Genomic DNA, 18596 nt, shown 5'->3' with positions numbered 1-18596 from the left:
GTACAATACCCTACACACCTACCCTATCTCTCCATTCTCGATTCCAACCATATGATTCTCCCAGCCCCTCATTTTGTCCAGCAAATGATCACTTTCTACTTCTCCCCAATGCTCTGGAACAATCTGTCTCCTAATATTCACTCAGAACAACCCCTTACTAAATTAAAATCCTTCTTTAAAACATTATACTCTGAGTAGCATTATGGCCTTCCCCTTTAGTGATCTGTGTGCCTGTTACCCTGGAGAAATTACAACATAGTATCTCCAATCCTAGCGTTCCTTTCCAACTGATTTACAATATAAAAACAAATCACATTGACCTGCAACGACAGCTGAATATTAAATATAAACCAATAATAAACAAACATCCTGTAACAATACTTGCAGTCAAGCTGATTACAGTCTCAGCCAAGACAAATTAAGCATCTAGAATGTGTGTCATATTCTGGATCTTTCTCCCTGACTGCAGCCAATGCTAGAGCATTGACAATGTCTGGAATATTTTCAAACAACTAAACAAAAACTTTTTTAAAAAATTTAGAAAGTTATTTAGAAATGAAAGACAGACACATAGAGGTAAAAATAAGCTATTGATTATAGAAAGTCTTTGTTTTCATATCCATGCAGCAGAGAAGTAGAGAAACAAACACAAAACCAAGGGACTGCAAAGATTATTGTGTAGATGGAGGGTTATACATACTCAGAACTTTATACCAGTTCTGAGCTCTGGGAGAATTGTTCTGTCCTGGCATCTTCAGCAAGATTGAATCAATCCTGCTTGCCCCTAGAACACTGCTCATCTTGCAACGGAAAACCTAGCAGGCATTTCTATAAAGGGGCACCTAAATTTAGGCTCCTAGAGGATGCCTATTTTGAGCCTATAGTATAAAGAAAGTAAATGCCTACTTTATTGAGAAAGACAAGGGGGAAGACACTGCTTGCCCTGTATCAGTAGCATGGAATATTGCTACCTTGGGTTTTGGCCAGGTACTAGTGACCTGGATTGGCCACCGTGAGAACGGGCTACTGGGCTTGATGGACCATTGGTCTGACCCAGTAAGGCTATTCTTATATTCCTTTATATCATACTAGCGTAACTGGGTATGTATTTGCGTACCTGTTAGGCATAAGCACTGATGCCAGCCATAAAGCTGGTGTGAACAGTCACACATCTAACTTCCAGTTTTCTCTAAATTATGCATGTAATTTTACGCCCCTGCCCAGATTCTACCCTTGGGTATAACCCACTAGCAAACTACACAATATGCAAGCAGTTTCAGAATAGCACATAATCAGATTTCAGGCATTTGTACATGAATGTGCACACAAGCACCTAAATCCTGGTAATCAGGTCCTTTGTGTGTGTATATGGCACCTAAACATCGGCATCTTCTTTATAGAATTACCTTACTAATGGCAAGATTTTAAACATATAATTGGAGGATAATGAAAGGAGCCTTAGACGAGAGCTCCTCACCAAAGGCCATTGCTGTGATGGTTGGACTAATAAGCTGGAGGAGGATAATGGAAGAACTAAGCCCCAAGCAGCTATGAATGAAGGCTATTGTATCCCTAGAAGCCTTAAGGAGCAGGAAGGAGACTGCCAGCCCCCCTTCCCCCAACATACATGCACAAAAAAAGTTACAGGTTTTAGATATGAGAACAATTTATATATTACCTCATTCAACTTCTGAGACAGCAAATTCTGAACTTCCTTTTGTAGGACAGAATTTTCTTGCATTAGAAACTTTTGAAAGATGAGTGGATGTAAAAAGAGAACACACAAAATTACTTGCTGTAACCTATAATAAGGTACAAGATGCATATCACCTCTTAGGTAACACTACATTTCATTTTTTTTCTCTTCTAAACCCAGTGTTTTATCATCTTCATAATAAGGGAAATGAATAAATACATTACTGTTAAACAAAGTTTTACTCAGAGCTATATTAGGCCTCATTCATAATGAAGAAATCATCTGCAGAAAATTGATGAATTTGAAGTCCATTTAATATAATACCGTGTTTCCCCGATGATAAGGCAGGGCCATCAAATAAGACAGCCCCCCCTTTTTAGAACAAATTGTAAAATAAGGCACCCCCCCCCCCCCCCCGCAAATAAGCCACCCACCGATACCTGCGCTTACCCGAATCAGGTGGTACGGTGGGTGACTCCGTGTGGTCCCTCCGTCTACCGCAGGGGTCGGCAACCCGCGGCTCCAGAGCCGCATGCGGCTCTTTTCCACCTTTGCCGTGGCTCCGGTAGTGTGTCACGCAGGCATGCAACTTACAAGTCCGGCGTCGCGGCGGGAAATAGCCATGCTGAGCAGTGAGCTCAGCACGAACACAGATGAAAGCCTTGCTTGCTGATTGGTCCGGCGGCCGTGCCGCCGGACCAATCAGCAAGCAAGGCTTTCATCTGTGTAGTGCTGAGCTCACTGCTCAGCATGGCTATTTCCCGCCGCGACGCCGGACTTGTAAGGTGCACGCCTGAAAAAGAAATCATCCTGGCCGGGGTCGGTGTCATGCTCCGGAGATCTACAGCCTTCCTATCTCCCTCTCCCTTCTACCTGCTTCTGGCCACATCCCCTGCTCCGCGGCTCTCTTCGGCAACTCAGCAGCAGCGATCGACACAAGCTTCTGACGTCGGGGCCTACCCTCTGCGAGTCCCGCTTGTTTCAACTTCCTTTTTCCACAAAGGCGGGACTCGTAGAGGGAAGGCCTCGATGTCAGTAGCTTGTCTTGATCACCGCTGCTGACAAGTTGCTGAAGAGAGCCGCGGAGCAGGGGGGTGTTGCCAGGTGCAGGTAGAAGGGAGAGGGCCAGATGCAGGACTCATGGGTGAGGGAGCAGAAGAGAGAGAGAAAGAGAGAGGGGAGGGAAACAAAAGGAAATATTTCATACTGGGCTGGGCCGGAGTGGAGGGAGGGTGGAAAGATTCTAGCTACAGGGTGCAGTAACAAAGGAAAAGGGGGGGGAAAGCTGAAAATGGAGATAGTGACAAAAGAAGAGAAAGGGTAAGCAGGACCTACTGAATAAGGATAGAGATATGGAGGGGACATGAAAGGGTAAATAAGGCATCCCCCCGAAAATAAGCCCTAGAGCATATTTTGGCCTTCCAAAAAAAATAAGACAGTGTCTTACCATCGGGGAAACACGGTATAACACATTCCTGAGTCCATGAATAGAATATTTTAGATTAATGTTCAAATTTCTAAGGTTCCAATTTTTACTGACAACCAGTTCCCTATGGCAGAAGAAATACGAAACACTGTGGGTCTGGTTCTCAAAATGGCATCTCAATTGTAGGCGGCAATAGGCGTCCTATCACCGTCTAATGGACCAATTGGGATGCACTTTTTAAAAAAAATTGATACGGCAAACTACGCCTACAATGTAGGTGACGTTCGCAAGTGTACGGAGGTGTTTAGGCCCATGTAGGCTTGACTTAGGTCAGAAGTGGCCTCAGGCATCTGTAGGCATGAGTCAGATACCTTAAATGTAGGCCTGCAAAAAGCTGGCCTACATTTAAGGCATCTGCACAAAAAATAGACGTGATTCTGGATGCAGCGCCTACCCTGAATGGCATGCGTGTCAAAGCAGCTCCTGATTGGTGAGGCCTGACTTTAATGCAGGAAGAGACGGTCAGAGCATACCGCGAGTGATTTTCTTCACTCTCCGGTGCTCCAGCTGCTCTCTCCTGTCTCCCCCGCTGAAAACCGTATTCGTGGTTTTTCAAGATTCGCAGGGGTTCCTGGAACGGAACCCCCGTGAATATCGGGGGAGTACTGTAGTCAGTCAGCATTTCTAGACAATACTAAAAATATAATTGCTTTCTGTTCTTTTGTCTTCTACTTCTAATGTCTAAATACTTTAACAGACTCATTTCTCAAATCAACAGGGAGGTGCAGTGCAAAAATATCTATTTGTATAATGGATAAGTGCTACTTGAATACAGCAAACATTCTTTCCTATGGGATCTTAACTAATTCTACCAACTACAGTGGAACCTTGGTTTACGAGCATAATTCGTTCCAGAAGCATGCTCGTAAACCAAAATACTCGTATATCAAAGCGAGTTTCCCAATAGGAATTAAGGGAAACTCGCTTGATTCGTTCCCACCCACCCCATCCCCCAAGGCCAGCAGCGCTACTCTACTCCCCCAAGAACTGGCATTGCTCCCCCCCCCCCACTCATGAAGGACCCCGCATGATCCGCCATCCCCCCCGCTCGTTTCACCCCCATCCACAAGTGATAAAACATCCCCCTGCTCGTGGCACCCCCCCCCGCGTTCCGGCACCCCCCCCAGTCACGTCGCACATCCCACCGCCGCAATCCGGCATTCCCCAGGCACCCACCCGATCACATTCCTTACCCCCATTTGGCACCGGCACCAACGCACAGGACATGCCGGTGCCCGAAGATCTGCCTTCTTCTTTGCGCTGGGCCTTGAGCATCTACGCATGCTCAAGGCCTTCGGGTTCCCGTTCTCTCCGAGATTCTAGGAGATCCGAGAATCTCAGAGAGAACGAGAACCCGAAGGCCTTGAGTATGTGCAGATGCTCAAGGCCCAGTGCGAAGAAGAAGGCAGATCTTCGGGCACCGCCATGTCCTGTGCATTGGTGCCGGTGCCAAATGGGGGTAAGGAATGTGATCGGGTGGGTGCCTGGGGCATGCCGGATCGCAGCGGGGGGGAGGGGTGCGACGCGAGCGGGGGGTGCCGGTTTGCGGGGGGGGGGGCGGATCATGGGGGGAGCGCTCGTAAATCGAGGCACGCTCGGTTTCCGAGGCGCAGATTTTGCGAATGTTTTGCTCGTCTTGCAAAACACTCGCAAACCGGTGCACTCGTAAACCAAGGTACCACTGTACTTTGAAAATCGTTTTTACAACAGAATTTTCACAATCCAAGTTTCTTAAAAGAATTATAATGAATCATTCACAAAAATGCTAATTACTTGTAGCTTCTCCTCTTTGTTAGCCACTTCTATTAGCCCAGTTTCAAGCAGTTCTTCAACAGTCTTTATCTTCTCCTCTTTTTCTTCAATACTGTGGAATAAAAAAATAAGCTAGTGTTAACATTAGGCTTCGAAGCTCAATAGGCAATTTATGTGTACCATTAATACTTTGTAAAGATATACTTATAAAACTGTGCTACAAGGCTGATCAAAAGTTAGAAAAGGACTCTTACCTTCTTTGCATGCATTCTATCAGTTCTTTATTAGCCTACAAGTAAAATAATTAGAAACTGGTCAGGTTTATAATACTAATCACATACTACAAGACTTGCAAAAGATTATTCTTGGGATACTTAGGTATAACAGTCATAGCACTTGAGTAAAAAGAACAGTATTAGTCTCTTAGACTCCAATCTTCTAATAAAATATTTTTGGGTCTTGTCTGCAGTGATAGAGGAAGCAAAAATCTAGCAAGTCTTAATGCAGATCCTGATAATGGCAACAAGCACAAATTCCTTGATGACTGGATCAGGCTTATCACATCTCAAGTTATGCCCAAACAGCTAAAACTTATCCAACAAACTGCTAAAGAGGCTTTCAGAAGATTGTGCTATCTATCCAAATTGTGGTTTCCTTATGTAATGTAATGTAATGTAATTTATTTCTTATATACCGCTACATCCGTTAGGTTCTAAGCGGTTTACAGAAAATATACATTAAGATTAGAAATAAGAAAGGTACTTGAAAAATTCCCTTACTGTCCCGAAGGCTCACAATCTAACTAAAGTACCTGGAGGGTAATAGAGAAGTGAAAAGTAGAGTTAGAGGAAAAATAAAAATAAAATAAACATTTTAACAAGACAGCATTGATCTAAATACTTTGGAAGGTAGAAGAGAGGAGAGAAAGGAATAGAAGCAGAAGGGGGAGCCGTTGCACAGTAGAATTCTGGAGAAATTTAAATGATAGAAAGGCAAAACAATAGATAAGATTAAAGATAAATCATAAGCTGGAAAGAAAAATAAAATAAAACTTTGTCTTCAATCCACGGTTTCAGCGTCAGTGATGAAGTGGAGCAAGTAAGTTTAGGAGGAGCGATTGACGTTTCCAGAAAGGGCTTCTTCAGGGAAGAGACTTGGCCGACAGTCCCATTACAAGTACTTTGCAAACTATGGGTTCCATATGTTGCAACACATCTAAAATCAAAAAAGCAAAAGCACAACAAACATAACAACATAAGAATTGCCGCTGCCGGGTCAGACCAGTGGTCCATCGTGCCCAGCAGTCCACTCACATGGCGGCCCTTAGGTCAAAGACCAGTGCCCTATTTGAGTCTATCCTTACTTGCGTATGTTCTGTTCCAGTAGGAACTTATCCAACCTTGTTTTGAATCCCTGAAGGGTGCATCCCCCAAAACAGTCTCCGGAACTTCCTTATATTTGTACGGAATCTTTTCCCTTCTAACTTTAGAGAGTGCCCTCTCGTTCTCTTCACCTTAGAGAGGGTGAACAGTCTATCTTTCTCTACTAAGTCAATTCCCTTCAATATCTTGAATGTTTCTATCATGTCCCCTTCTCAGTCTTCTCTTCTCAAGGGAAAAAAGGCCCAGTTTCTTTTTTTATTTGGAATCTCTAGTCTCTCGTTGTACGACAACTCCGCCAGTCCCTTAACCATTTTTTGTCGCTGTTCTCTGGACCATTTCGAGTAGTACTATGTCCTTTTTCATGTACGGCGACCAGTGTTGGATGCAGTATTCCAGAGGGTGTACCATGGCCTAGCATAACGGCATGATAACCTTTTCAGATCTGTTTGTGATCCCTTCTTAATCATTCCTAGCATTCTGTTTGCCCTTTTCGCCGTCGCCACACATTTCGCAGACGGTTTCACTGACTTGTCTACAAGAACTCCCAAGTCTCTTTCCTGGGGGCTCTCTCCAAGTACAGCTCCGGACATCCTGTTTTCGTTCATATGATTTTTGTTACCGACATGCATCACCTTGCACTTATCCACGTTGAATCTCATTTGCCATTTCACGGCCCATTCGAGTATATTTATGTCTCTTTGTAGGTCTTCGCAATCCTTCTGTGTCCTCACTACTCTGAATAACTTTGTATTGTCTGCAAATTTAATCACCTCACTCTCATTGTGCCAATTTCTAGGTCATTTATAAACACAGAACCAGGTACTCAAACTAAAACTGTCTTCCCCTCAAAAGCTTCCTTAAGAACACCTGGATACTACAAAATGTCATGGGATAGGAGGCAATGTTGAACTGTAGATTAAGAATTGGTTATCAGACAGAAAACAAAGGGTAGGGTTAATGGTCATTTTTTTTCAATGGAGGAGAGTAAATAGTGGTGTACTGCTGGGATCTGTACTGGGACTGGTGCTATTTAACTTATTTATAAATGATCTGGAAATTGGAACTATGAGTGAGGTGATTAAATTTGCAGATGACACTAAACTGTTCAAAATTATTAAAATACATGCGAACTGTGAAAAATTGCAGGCAGACCTTAGGAAAATGGAAGACTGGGCATCCAAATAGCAGATGAAATTTAATGTGGACAAATGCAAAGTGATGCACATTGGGAATAATAATCCAAATCATAGTTACCGGATGATAGGGTCCACCTTGGGGGGTCAGTGCTCAAGGAAAAGATCTGGGTGTCATTGTGGACAATACGCTGAAACTTTCCGCCCAATGTGCGACGGCAGCCAAAAAAGCAAACAAGATGCTAGGAATTATTAGAAAAGGGATGGTAAACAAGACTAAGAATATTATAATTCCTCTATATTGCTCAATGGTGCAACCTCATCTTGATTATTGCGTTCAGTTCTGGTCTCCTCTCAAAAAAGATATAGTGGCACTAGAAAAAGTTCAAAGAAGAGTGACAAAGATGATACAACTCCTCTCATAAAAGGAAAGACTAAAGAGGTTAGGGCTCTTCAGCTTGGAAAAGACACAGCTGAGGGGAGATATGATTGAAGTCTACAAAATCCTGAGTTGGGTAGAACAGGTACAAATGAATCAATTTTTTACTGCTTCAAGATTTACAAAGGCTAGGGGACACTCGAAGTTACAGAATAATACTTTTAAAACTAAGGGGGAAATATTTTTTCACTCAGAGAATAGTTAAGCTCTGGAATGTGTTGCCAGAGGATGTGGTGAGAGCCGTTAATGTAGCTGGTTTAAAAAAAAGGTTTGGACAAGATCCTAGAGGAAAAGCCCATAGACTACTGTTGAGACAGACTTGGGGGAAGCCACTACTTGCCCTGGATCGATGGAATGGAATGCTACTACTATTTGGGTTTTTGCCAGGTACTTGTGACTTGGATTGGCCTCCGTGAAGACGGGATACTGGACCAGATGGACCATTGGTCTGATCCAGTAATGCCATTCTTATGATCTAATGTTCTTATCTTTTGTCTAGACCCAAGAGTGGCCAATCACACATCAAGGAGCAGAAACCAGAAGTGATACTTGTTGCCAAAATCAGACTTTATTAATACACCTTTTAAGTCAAAAATTAATAATAAGGTCTGATTTTGGCAACAACTATCAATCTTTTGAGTAGTTCAGGCTTACATTCACAAAGGTAGGTTCCCATTGTGTATTTTGAGTGTAGCTCTGGTTTCAAGACTTAGACAAGGCATTTTCAATCATGCTAATAATTCTGTGACACAATATAGCCCAACTTGGCTTTTACAGAACTGTATAAGCAAACGCTGGAATTTCTAAGAATTTTTCTTCAGTTGAAAACAAGTAGAACATTAAACAATTGAGAACTGAAAGGACAAAATTTAAAACCAACAAGACTTACTGGCTGGGAACTACTGTGAATCCAGAAACAGAGGGTCGGCAATCCTCAGCAGGTGTGCCATCACATGGCATGCTTGCACATTCATTTCAACTGGCAAGCCAGCTGTTTGGTCTGCAGACTGCACTGCATCATTAGTATCATGAGCAAAATGATATAAAATCAGAGTATCTACACGTTTTGAAAATGCTCATGGTACAAACAGCAGAAGCATTTCATGAAGAATTCTTACCATTCCCCACCTCCCCCTCCCAAAAGTACATTTCTATTAGAGAATAGGACAGTAACACATGAAAACTGCTAACAGTAAAACTGACAGGTTTTTTTAGTTTGTAATTGGTTTTTGTTTGATTTTTTTCACCCCAAGTCATAAATATTGCTGATCCCTTAGTTCAAAGCCAGTGACACACAGCTGATGCATTGTTCAAGTCCTAGCAATATTTACCTGCTCAAACAACTGAGCCTGCAGTTTCTGAATTTCTGCTTGCAAAGCTGTGTTTTGATTCTGTAAAGCCTGAAACAGAAAATACAAGATACCAATGTGTTCCATTTAAAAAAACACACAAGTTTGACATGCAAACCTGGAGTAAAGCTATGACTATAAAGCATTTGTAGCAATGAAATACATAAAAGCAACTCTATCAAACAATGGTTTTTGTGAAAATACCCCTATCCAAAAAGTCCTGTCTTAACCTTACAAAGAAATGTGAAAAGGAATTTAGAAAACATTCACAGAACATGATTTTGTTTAACAATTTTCCACCAGCCATTCTATATACCAGCTACAAGATGCATAATGAAAAGGCCATCACAAGCATTGCCTCACATTATAAATTCAGACCAAAAATTGAATTCTACCAAACTTTGTGATATTCATAAAACTTATTTTGCTATGTCCCACAAAAATTTCACCACCACCACCCTGGAGAAATCAATGGAGCTACTTTACAGGCAGAAAACAAGAGCTTCTTTACCTTGTATTCTTCTACTCTGCTCGAAAGACGAAGGTGTTCATTTTGAAACTGCTCTTCCAATGTTCTTATCTTATCATCTTTTTCACCAATACTATGCAAATAGATGCAATAAACAATGTAAGACAGATACAAATGATTGCTTACCTATGTCACTGATACGAGTGGATTTCTGTGTTGGAGAGGACACTAAGATCTTGGGAAGAAAGCTTTTTTTCTTTGGGGGGAGGACATGGATATACTCTTCTACATTTTTAATATCTTCATGTATGGACATGAAAATACTTATGCAGGTGTACTTCCTCCCCAGTCAGGTACAGAAATGACAGACAGACAGATTCAACAAATGAGATTGTGTTGCCTGTGAGAGGGCTTTAAACATATTTAATGGACCTACACACAAATATATTTTGTCTATCTGACAGGGTATATTAATTCTGAGAACAGAGCTACCCTTAACTATAAAGGTATTCATGCTAGGGGCACTCAAGTTTAAGCAGGCCCAGTGGTTACTATTTCTCAGTCAGATGAGTTGAGGATAAATACTGGAAAATGAACACCCAGCCTATCATGTCAACATGGTTTGTAAAATTTTGAAATATTAAGATGGATAAATTGACTCACAACCTGTGGGTTATTATGGAGAGAGTGCGAGTACTTGGTCCCACCGTTCTCTCTAATTTGTGTGACCGAGTAACTCTTTTTTAACTGCTGCACAGAAGAACATTCCCCACAGTGGTGTAGCAAGGGAGGTTAGCGCCCAGGGCAGTTGCAGCCTGCATCATGCACCGCCTTCCTCTTCACCGCCATTTGAGCACCCCTCTACTCTTAATGCTTGAGTGCTCCCTGACACACATACCTTTCTCCCCCGCATACCTCTTGAAATGTTCACCAGCACAAGCATCTCCTTCCAGCTAAAGCTTGCACCGGCCTCGGCTCCCTTCTGACGTCACAGCCTGGTCCCGCAACCAGGAAGTGACATCAGAAGGAAGCAAAGGCCGACACGAGTAGCAAGTGGAAGATGCTGCTAGCACCAGTGAACTTTTAAAGAAGTATGCGAGGGGCGCGAAGAGGAGGGGAGGCACTGGCACTATTGCCCTCAGAAAACACAGCGTCTGGAGCAATCTTCTCCCCTCGCTCCCCCACTGATTCCCCACCTCCCTCCTGCTGTTGCTGCTTCTCCAGATGCAGGAGGTGGGATAGAAAGAGGGCAAATGCCAGGTGGGAGAGGGGGGAGAGAAAAACAATAGTAAAACAATGGGGAATAGAAAAAAGTGGAATAGGAGAGCTGAAGTGAGGGAAAGACTGAAAACTGCAAGTAGACAAAGAAAAAGAGGGAAATGAAGACTTAATAGAAAGAATTAAATATAACAAAACAGTAGGAAAATAAGGAGAGAAAAATGACAAATGGAGAGGAAATCCTGGAAAGAGAATTAAAAGAAAACAGAAACCAAAAAGTAGGACCAACAGAATTAGACAAAAAGAAAATGGACAGACAACAAAGGAAAAATAGGAAACTTTATTAACATAGCTATCAAATTGCTTTTTCCTAAAGTAAAAATAAAGATTAATAAACTAAACTAAACTAAACCTTGGGTTTATATACCGCACCATCTCCACGAATGCGGAGCTCGGCACGGTTTACAGGAAGAAAGATGAGAGAGGAACTACAGTGGAGAGATTAAAGAGTTAGGTGTAAAGGGGGAAGGTGAGAGGCCTAAGAGGGGGGAAGTGTTACAGTTTTGAGAATAGCCAGGTTTTTAGGTGTTTGCGGAAGAGTTGGAGGGAGCTTGAGGTTCGGAGAGGGGAGGGGAGGTGAGGTTATTCCAGATCTCAGTGATTCTAAAGGGGAGGGATGACCCAAGTTTGCCTACATGGGAAATACCTTTTATGGAAGGGAAGGATAGTTTAAAAATTTGGGAGGATCCGGAGGAAGTAGGGGTTGGGGAGTTCCAGGATAGAGGGATAATGGCAGGAAGGATGCCATGTAGGATCTTGTAGGCCAGACACGCACATTTGAAGTGGATCCTGGGGATTACTGGGAGCCAATGGAGCTTAGACAGGAGTGGTGAGACGTGATCAAATTTGCTTTTCGCGAAAACAAGCTTAGCTGCGGCGTTCTGAATCCGCTGAAGTCTGTGGAGGCTTTTCTTGGTTAGGCTGAGGTAGATAGAATTGCAATAATCCAATCTGGAGAGGATGATGGATTGTACTAGGACTGCGAAGTGTTTTTGGTGAAAATAGGGTCTGACTTTCCTTAGCATGTGAAGGCTGAAGAAGCATTTCTTCACCAGGGATTGGAGATGTTCGTTGAAGGATAGAGAAGAGTCTAAGGTGACACCCAGAACTTTGCTTGAGAACTCAAGCTGTAATGGGGGGCCAGAGGACAATGGGATGGAGGAAGGTAGATGGTCTAATTTTGGGCCGAGCCAAAGGAGTTTTGTTTTGGACTCGTTTAGTTTCATATGCATTGTGAATGCCCAGGATTGGAGGTTCTTTATGCATGAGGATATGTTCGTGGAGAGGTTAGTGAGGTTCGAGTCGGTCTCAAGGAGGACGAGGATGTCATCAGCGTAAGTGTAAAGAGTTTCAAGGGGGGATAGTTGGAGTAGTTTCAGGGAGGACATGTAAATGTTAAAGAGGATTGGGGAGAGGGGTGAGCCTTGTGGGACACCACAAGTCGGGGTCCAGGGGGAGGATGAGGTGCCGCTCATATTAACCATGTAAGAGCGGGAGCGCAAGAATTTGGAGAACCAATCAAGAACTATGGAGCTAATGCCTATCTCGGAGAGTTGGAAAATTAGAATGTCGTGGTGGACAACGTCAAAAGCTGCGGAGAGGTCGAATTGTAGAAGGACAGCAAACTTGTTACGAGAATGCAGTTGCTGAACCTTAGAGATTAGAGAGGCCAATAGGGATTCAGTGCAGAAGTTGGGTCTGAAGCCATATTGGTAAGGTAAGAGGATGGAGAATCTTTCTAAGTAGGAAGAGAGCTGGGTAGATATGATAGACTCGAGCAGTTTGGTGAGGAGAGGGATATTTGCTATTGGACGGTAGTTGGATGGTATGGAGGGGTCTAGGTCAGCTTTTTTCAGTAAAGGGGTCAATGCGATGTGTCCCATTTCAGTGGAGAATAGGCCTGATAATAGGGCAGAATTTATGAGTTTGGTAAGAGATGTGATGGCCTGTGCAGGGATTTTCTCAAATAGGTAGGAGGGAAATGGGTCCAGGATGCAGTTGCATGATTTTAACTTGAGGCAGAGTTTAAGGGTCTGAGAATCAGATATGAGCTCGAAGACAGTCCAGGATCTGTCGGCAGGGATGGGGTTGAGAGCAGCTAGGGTGGGGTTGGGTTCGGGGGGCACCAGAGAATTGTAGGAGATTGCGGGCGGGAAGGAGCGCCTTAAGGTAGAGATCTTATCATTGAAGAATTTTGCTAGGACCTCGGCTGAAGGAGATGAGGAAAGAAGGGTGGAGTCATTTTTAGTGGTTAGGGAGCGCCAAATGTTGAACAATGTGCCATTCTGGTTTTTGGATAAATAAATATATAGAGAAAATGGAAATAAGGTGATATCTTTTTATTAGATTAATTGTAATACTAATCCATTTTTCACTAACTGTCAGAGACCAAAATCTCCTTCCTTAGGTAAGAACAAGACACCATTACAGCAGCTTAATGTCCTAACCTAAGGAAGGAAGTTTTGGCCTCTGAAATCTAACTGGAAAATGTATCAATAGCATGGAATCTTATTTTCTATTTTTTGGTTTATTTATGTCAGTTTTTGAAATTTATATATGTCGTCTATATTTTGCATAGCATTGAGGGACATACATAACTGGGTCTTTTTTCTCTAATGTTCATGGCATGCAGAGTGTGGCTTCTTTGGGGGTTCAGTTATGGTTATTTATTCTATACTGGGCAAGGTCTATCTGTGTTTGGTATAGGTGAAGGAGTCATGGTTTTCTGTTAGCACTGATTATCTGTGCAGAATTGATATGTATTAATCTGGCTTGTTTAGTTTTCCAATATTTGTACCAATGTTCTAGGGCCCACCATAATGTTAATGATGCTGCTTTTTCCTAGGTAGGCCCTTGTTGTGTGATTTCTGTAAGTCAGTGCTATTATCCTGAGTGACATCTGCAGCATTTTGTATTACTTCATAATATGCCTGGTACTGGATTTTGGATTTGCATCATATCTCTTTCTCAGTAGTAGCTCAATGCAAGTTATATTCAGGCCCAGCGTTTACCTGTCCCTAAAAGTCTTACAATTTAAGTTTTGTACCTTAGGCAGTGGAGGGTCAAGTGACTTGTCCAAGATCTCAAGAAGTAGTAGTGGAATTTGATACCGGGCTTCCCTGGTTCTCAGTCTACTGCTCTAATTATTAGGTACAGATAATACTTATTCCAAACATGTTTGGTTACCCAACAGTAAATTAAAGACCAGCAGAGCAGAAGCCTGGTGGACATTTGGCAAGTTATCAAAAATATTGATTGGTAATTCATTTTATGATATCCAATAACCTCAGGATTTCTGTTACAGTGCTATTGAACTATTCACATGGCCAACAGGAAGATGCTGAACTGAGGAGTTAGGGCTGATTGAGATCCAAGGGTTAAAGTACCTCCATATATTTCTAGATTACTGCAAATACTATTCTATTTAATATATTGTATTATTTTGGCATGCATTACTCAAATTCTTTTGATACATAATTCTCTGAATTAAATACAGTGTGCATAATACCATTAGTACCAGGGATACTGAGGTAGGCAGCTGGTAGACAGTGAAGGAGTCCTTCCCTTTTATGATTAAAAGTGCTTCTATTGTCCTTGGTTTTGTTGTTTTGGTTGGTTAGTTTTTTTTAATAAAGAGTGGTGCTCAATTAGGGGGAGCAATGTCCCCTCTAAGCTCTGCTAAACATCCAGTAGCTGAGTAAAATTCAGAGTAGCTATAAACATGGTTAAACTACAGGTGAACAAGTAGGGAATACACACAAAGCATGGCTAATGGAATTCTTTCCAATCTATCTGAGAGTGTTCATGTGCATATGTGCACATCTGTGTATCTATAAAAAGTGTTCACAGGGTAACAACACAAATTTTTGCTCACATCAACTCGGTCCTTAAAGCGATCATTGCTTTGCCTTTACTTGTTAAATACATGAAGGCATTTAAACAAGGATTGCAGGAAGTTGAAAGAGGGGTGGAATGAAAGATGAGGAAGACAATGGAGGAATGGGGAAATGGGAAAGGTACATAAGGAAATAAAGATAATTGATACTTTGGGCATTGGGGGGATGTGAAAGCAAAGAATTATAAATTATACTTGATATGTCTTGACTTTTTCCCATTATGAGATGTTCAAATATGCTTATTGTTTACAGTTCATATTGGAACTACGGAGACTGAATGTCATGATGACTTTCCCTTTGAATGATAAAAGTGTCAAAAATATTCAGAACACAGATTTGAGGAACCCCAAATTGGGAATTTCATCTCCATTCTTAGGTCTTTCCTGGTTGATTTCTTTAAACTTCCACAAACATCTACTAAAATAAAAATTTTACTTCTCTGGAGGTAAAGTAAAAAAAAAGTCAGTGCTAAGTTGGAAGAAAAAAGTACTAAAATTTAATGCACTTTACTACATTAAAAAGGTACTTCAAATGCAGCTCAGTAGTACAAAAAGCACAGTTACTTATTGTAACAGGTGTTATCCAGGGGCAGCAGGCAGATATTCTCATATATAGGTGACATCATCCACAGAGCCCCGGTATGGACAGCTGCAAAAGTGCATCAGCACTTTAAGAACTTTAGAAAGTTCATGACTGACTACACCGAGCATGCATAAGTGCCTTTCCACCCAACATAGGCGCACAGCTCTTCAGTTCAATAAGCCAGCTAAGAAGCCAACCAAGGGAGGTGGGAGGATTGTGAGAATATCTGCCTGCTGTCCCTGTTAAGGTAAGTAACTGTGCTTTATCCCAGGACAAGCAGGCAGCATATTCTCACATCTTGGTGACCTCCAAGCTAACCAGAATGGGATGGGGGGGAAGTTGGCCTTTAGGAAAACAAATTTTGTAATACTGCTTGGCTAAAGTGCCCATCCTACCTGGAAAAAGTTTCCAGATAGTAATGAGAAGTGAAAGTATGAACCAAGGACCAAGTATCTGCTTTACAGATCTCATCAATAGTAGTAGAGCGGAGAAAAGCTACTGAAGATGCCATAGCTCAAACTTTATGGGCTGTGACTCAACTCCCCAGTTGCAGCCCAACCTGAGCATAACAGAATGAGATGCACGCAGCCAACCAATTGGAAATCATTCTCTTGGAAATAGGATGACCCAACTTCTAAGGATCACAGGAGACAAAAAATTGAGATGTTCTATGCGGCTTTGTCCTGTTGAGATAGCATGCAAATGCCCACTTAGAATCCAAAGTGTGAAGAGCTGTTTCTCCCGAATGAGAATGAGACTTAGGAAAAAATACTGGAAGAACAATTGATTGACCAAGATGAAATTTAGTGCTGACCTTAGGAAGGAACTTCAGATGAGTGCATAGCACAACCTAGTCATGGTGGAACACTGTAAATGGTGGGTCTGCTACTAATGCTTGAAGTTCACTTACTCTTCTGGCAGAAGTGAGAGAAATGAGAAAGACAACTTTACAAGTAAGGTATTTGAGATGAGCCGTAGACATTAGTTCAAATGTAGACTTCATTAACTTAGCAAGAACCACATTGAAATCCCAAAACACTGAAGGTGATTTGACATTGAAAAGTCCTTTCATGAATCTTAAGAGGTTGAGCAGTAAGAGGTTTACCATCCACTGGTTGATGAAAGGAAGTGATAGCACTGATATGGACTCTAATGGATGTGGATTTGAGACAGACAAATGAAGGCAATAATCCAAAACTGAGGAAACAGAAATGGATTTCGGATCCTGGTGACAGAGACCATTTTTGCTGATAACACTGCTGAGTGGCCGGTTTCCTGGAAGATTCCAATATGAGTCTGAAAGGCTGAGAAAGGTGAAGATCAGCTGAGCTCAGCCTGAGAGGTACTAAGCTGTCAGGTGCAAAGACCAAAGGTTGGGATGAACTGTGACTCTGCGTGAAAAGAGATGGAAAAATTGGCAGAGGTATTGGCTCTTTGATACTGAATTGAAGTAGAAGGGAAAACCAAGGTTGTCTGGGCCACCAAGGAGCTATAAGTATCATAGTGGCCAACTCCTGCTTGGCTTTGACAAGTGTCTTGAGAATGAGAGGGATGGGTGGAAAAGCATAGAAAAACTTGTGTGTCCAATCCAGATGAAAAGCAACCACCTCCAGGCGATGAGGAAAGTACAGTCTGGAGCAGAACTGGTGCAACTTGTTGTGGGGGGACGCAAACAAATCCACTTGGAGTCCCCCATTGAGGAAAAATAGGATGGAGAGCTGAATTCTGCTGAGTTTGTCTGCCAAGAAATTCTGTTCCCCCTGAATATAGATTGCCTTGAGAAAGATGTTGTGAGCAATCGCCCAAAGCCAGATCTTCTGAGCCTCCTGACAGAGAAGGAGAGAACCCGTCCCTCCTTGCTTGGCGATTTGATTGTCCCTGCAGTCTAGAAGGACATGATTGACTACTAAATGCTGAAAAGCTCTGAGAGCATAGTGAGTTCCAAAAGATTTATGTGAAAACATTCTCTTGGGGACCAGTGACCTTGAATTCGAAGGCCATTCAGATGAGCTCACCAAGCATAGGTCAACAAATCCGTGGTCAGAATTGATGAGGGGGGGAGTGAAACAAAAGAGCCCTGGAAAGATTGGAAGAGTTCATCCACCACTGGAGCGACTGTCGAAGAGACGAGGTGACAGAAATGTGTTGTGAGAGTGGGTCGAGCAACTGAGACCACTGTGAAGCCAGAGACCATTGAGGCATCCGGAGATGAAGCCTCACAAGGGGAGTCACATGGACTGTGGAAGCCATATGACCCAGAAGAACCATCATGCATCTGGCTGAAATTGACTGAAGCTGGGTGATCTGATGGTAAAGTTGGATTGGCAAAGTTGGATTTGATGGCAAAGTGTCCCGACGTTGTTGAGGAAGAAATGCCCTGAGTTGAGTGGCGTCGAGCACAGCTCCGATGAACTAGAGCTTCTGAGATGACTGAAGTTGTGATGTGGGGAAGTTGATCTCGAACCCCAAGTTCTGAAGAAATAGTATGATCTGATTTGTCGCTAAGAGTACACCTTGAGATGAAAGATCCTTGATGAGTCAGTTGTCTAGGTAGGAGAAGACTTGAAGGCCCCGAGACCTCAATGCAGCTACCACCACCACCAGGCACTTGGTGAAGATTCTGGGAGAGGAGGCCAGGCCAAAAGGTAGAACCTTGTATTGATAGTGGTGATGGGCCACTTGAAATCTGAGGTACTTTCTGTAAGCCAGGTGAATGGGGATAGGAATATAGGCTTCCTTAAGATCTAGAAAGCATAGTCAATCGTTGTGAGCCAAGAGGAGATATAGAGTGGCTAGAGACATCATCCAAAACTTTTCCTTGAGAAGAAACTTGTTGAGGGCTCTGAAATCTAAAATAAGTCGGAGATCTCCGGTCTTCTTCAGGACTAGAAAATAGCGGGAGTAAAACCCCCGGTTTTGCTGATCCATAGAAATCTTCTCGATGGCATTGAAGAAGAGAAGGGAATTGATTTCCTGAAGAAGAAGGGAGGACTGGTGAGGGTTCAAAGCTGACTTTCTCTTGGAGGAAGATCTAGAGCAGGGGTCTCAAAGTCCCTCCTTGAGGGCCGCAATCCAGTCAGGTTTTCAAGATTTCCCCAATGAATATGCATGAGATCTATGTGCATGCACTGCTT

At 42.6% G+C, this 18596-nt stretch overlaps 1 protein-coding gene across 2 annotated transcripts in view; it reads right to left on the bottom strand.

The window, feature by feature from the left end:
- KTN1 (kinectin 1) overlaps positions 1-18596 on the bottom strand; it is a 270856-nt gene that overhangs the window by 125827 nt on the left and 126433 nt on the right. For both annotated transcript variants that reach the window (XM_033950824.1, XM_033950825.1), the window contains exons 17-21: positions 9749-9839; positions 9220-9288; positions 5189-5223; positions 4956-5046; positions 1679-1747 (exon numbers count right to left, since the gene is read on the bottom strand). In XM_033950824.1, coding sequence (XP_033806715.1) covers positions 1679-1747; positions 4956-5046; positions 5189-5223; positions 9220-9288; positions 9749-9839 — 355 coding nt within the window. The remainder of the gene's footprint in view (positions 1-1678; positions 1748-4955; positions 5047-5188; positions 5224-9219; positions 9289-9748; positions 9840-18596) is intronic.

Source organism: Geotrypetes seraphini, chromosome 7 (assembly GCF_902459505.1).
Source record: "Geotrypetes seraphini chromosome 7, aGeoSer1.1, whole genome shotgun sequence".
NCBI classification, from domain to species: domain Eukaryota; kingdom Metazoa; phylum Chordata; class Amphibia; order Gymnophiona; family Dermophiidae; genus Geotrypetes; species Geotrypetes seraphini.
This window is presented reverse-complemented; position numbering and strand designations above follow the sequence as displayed.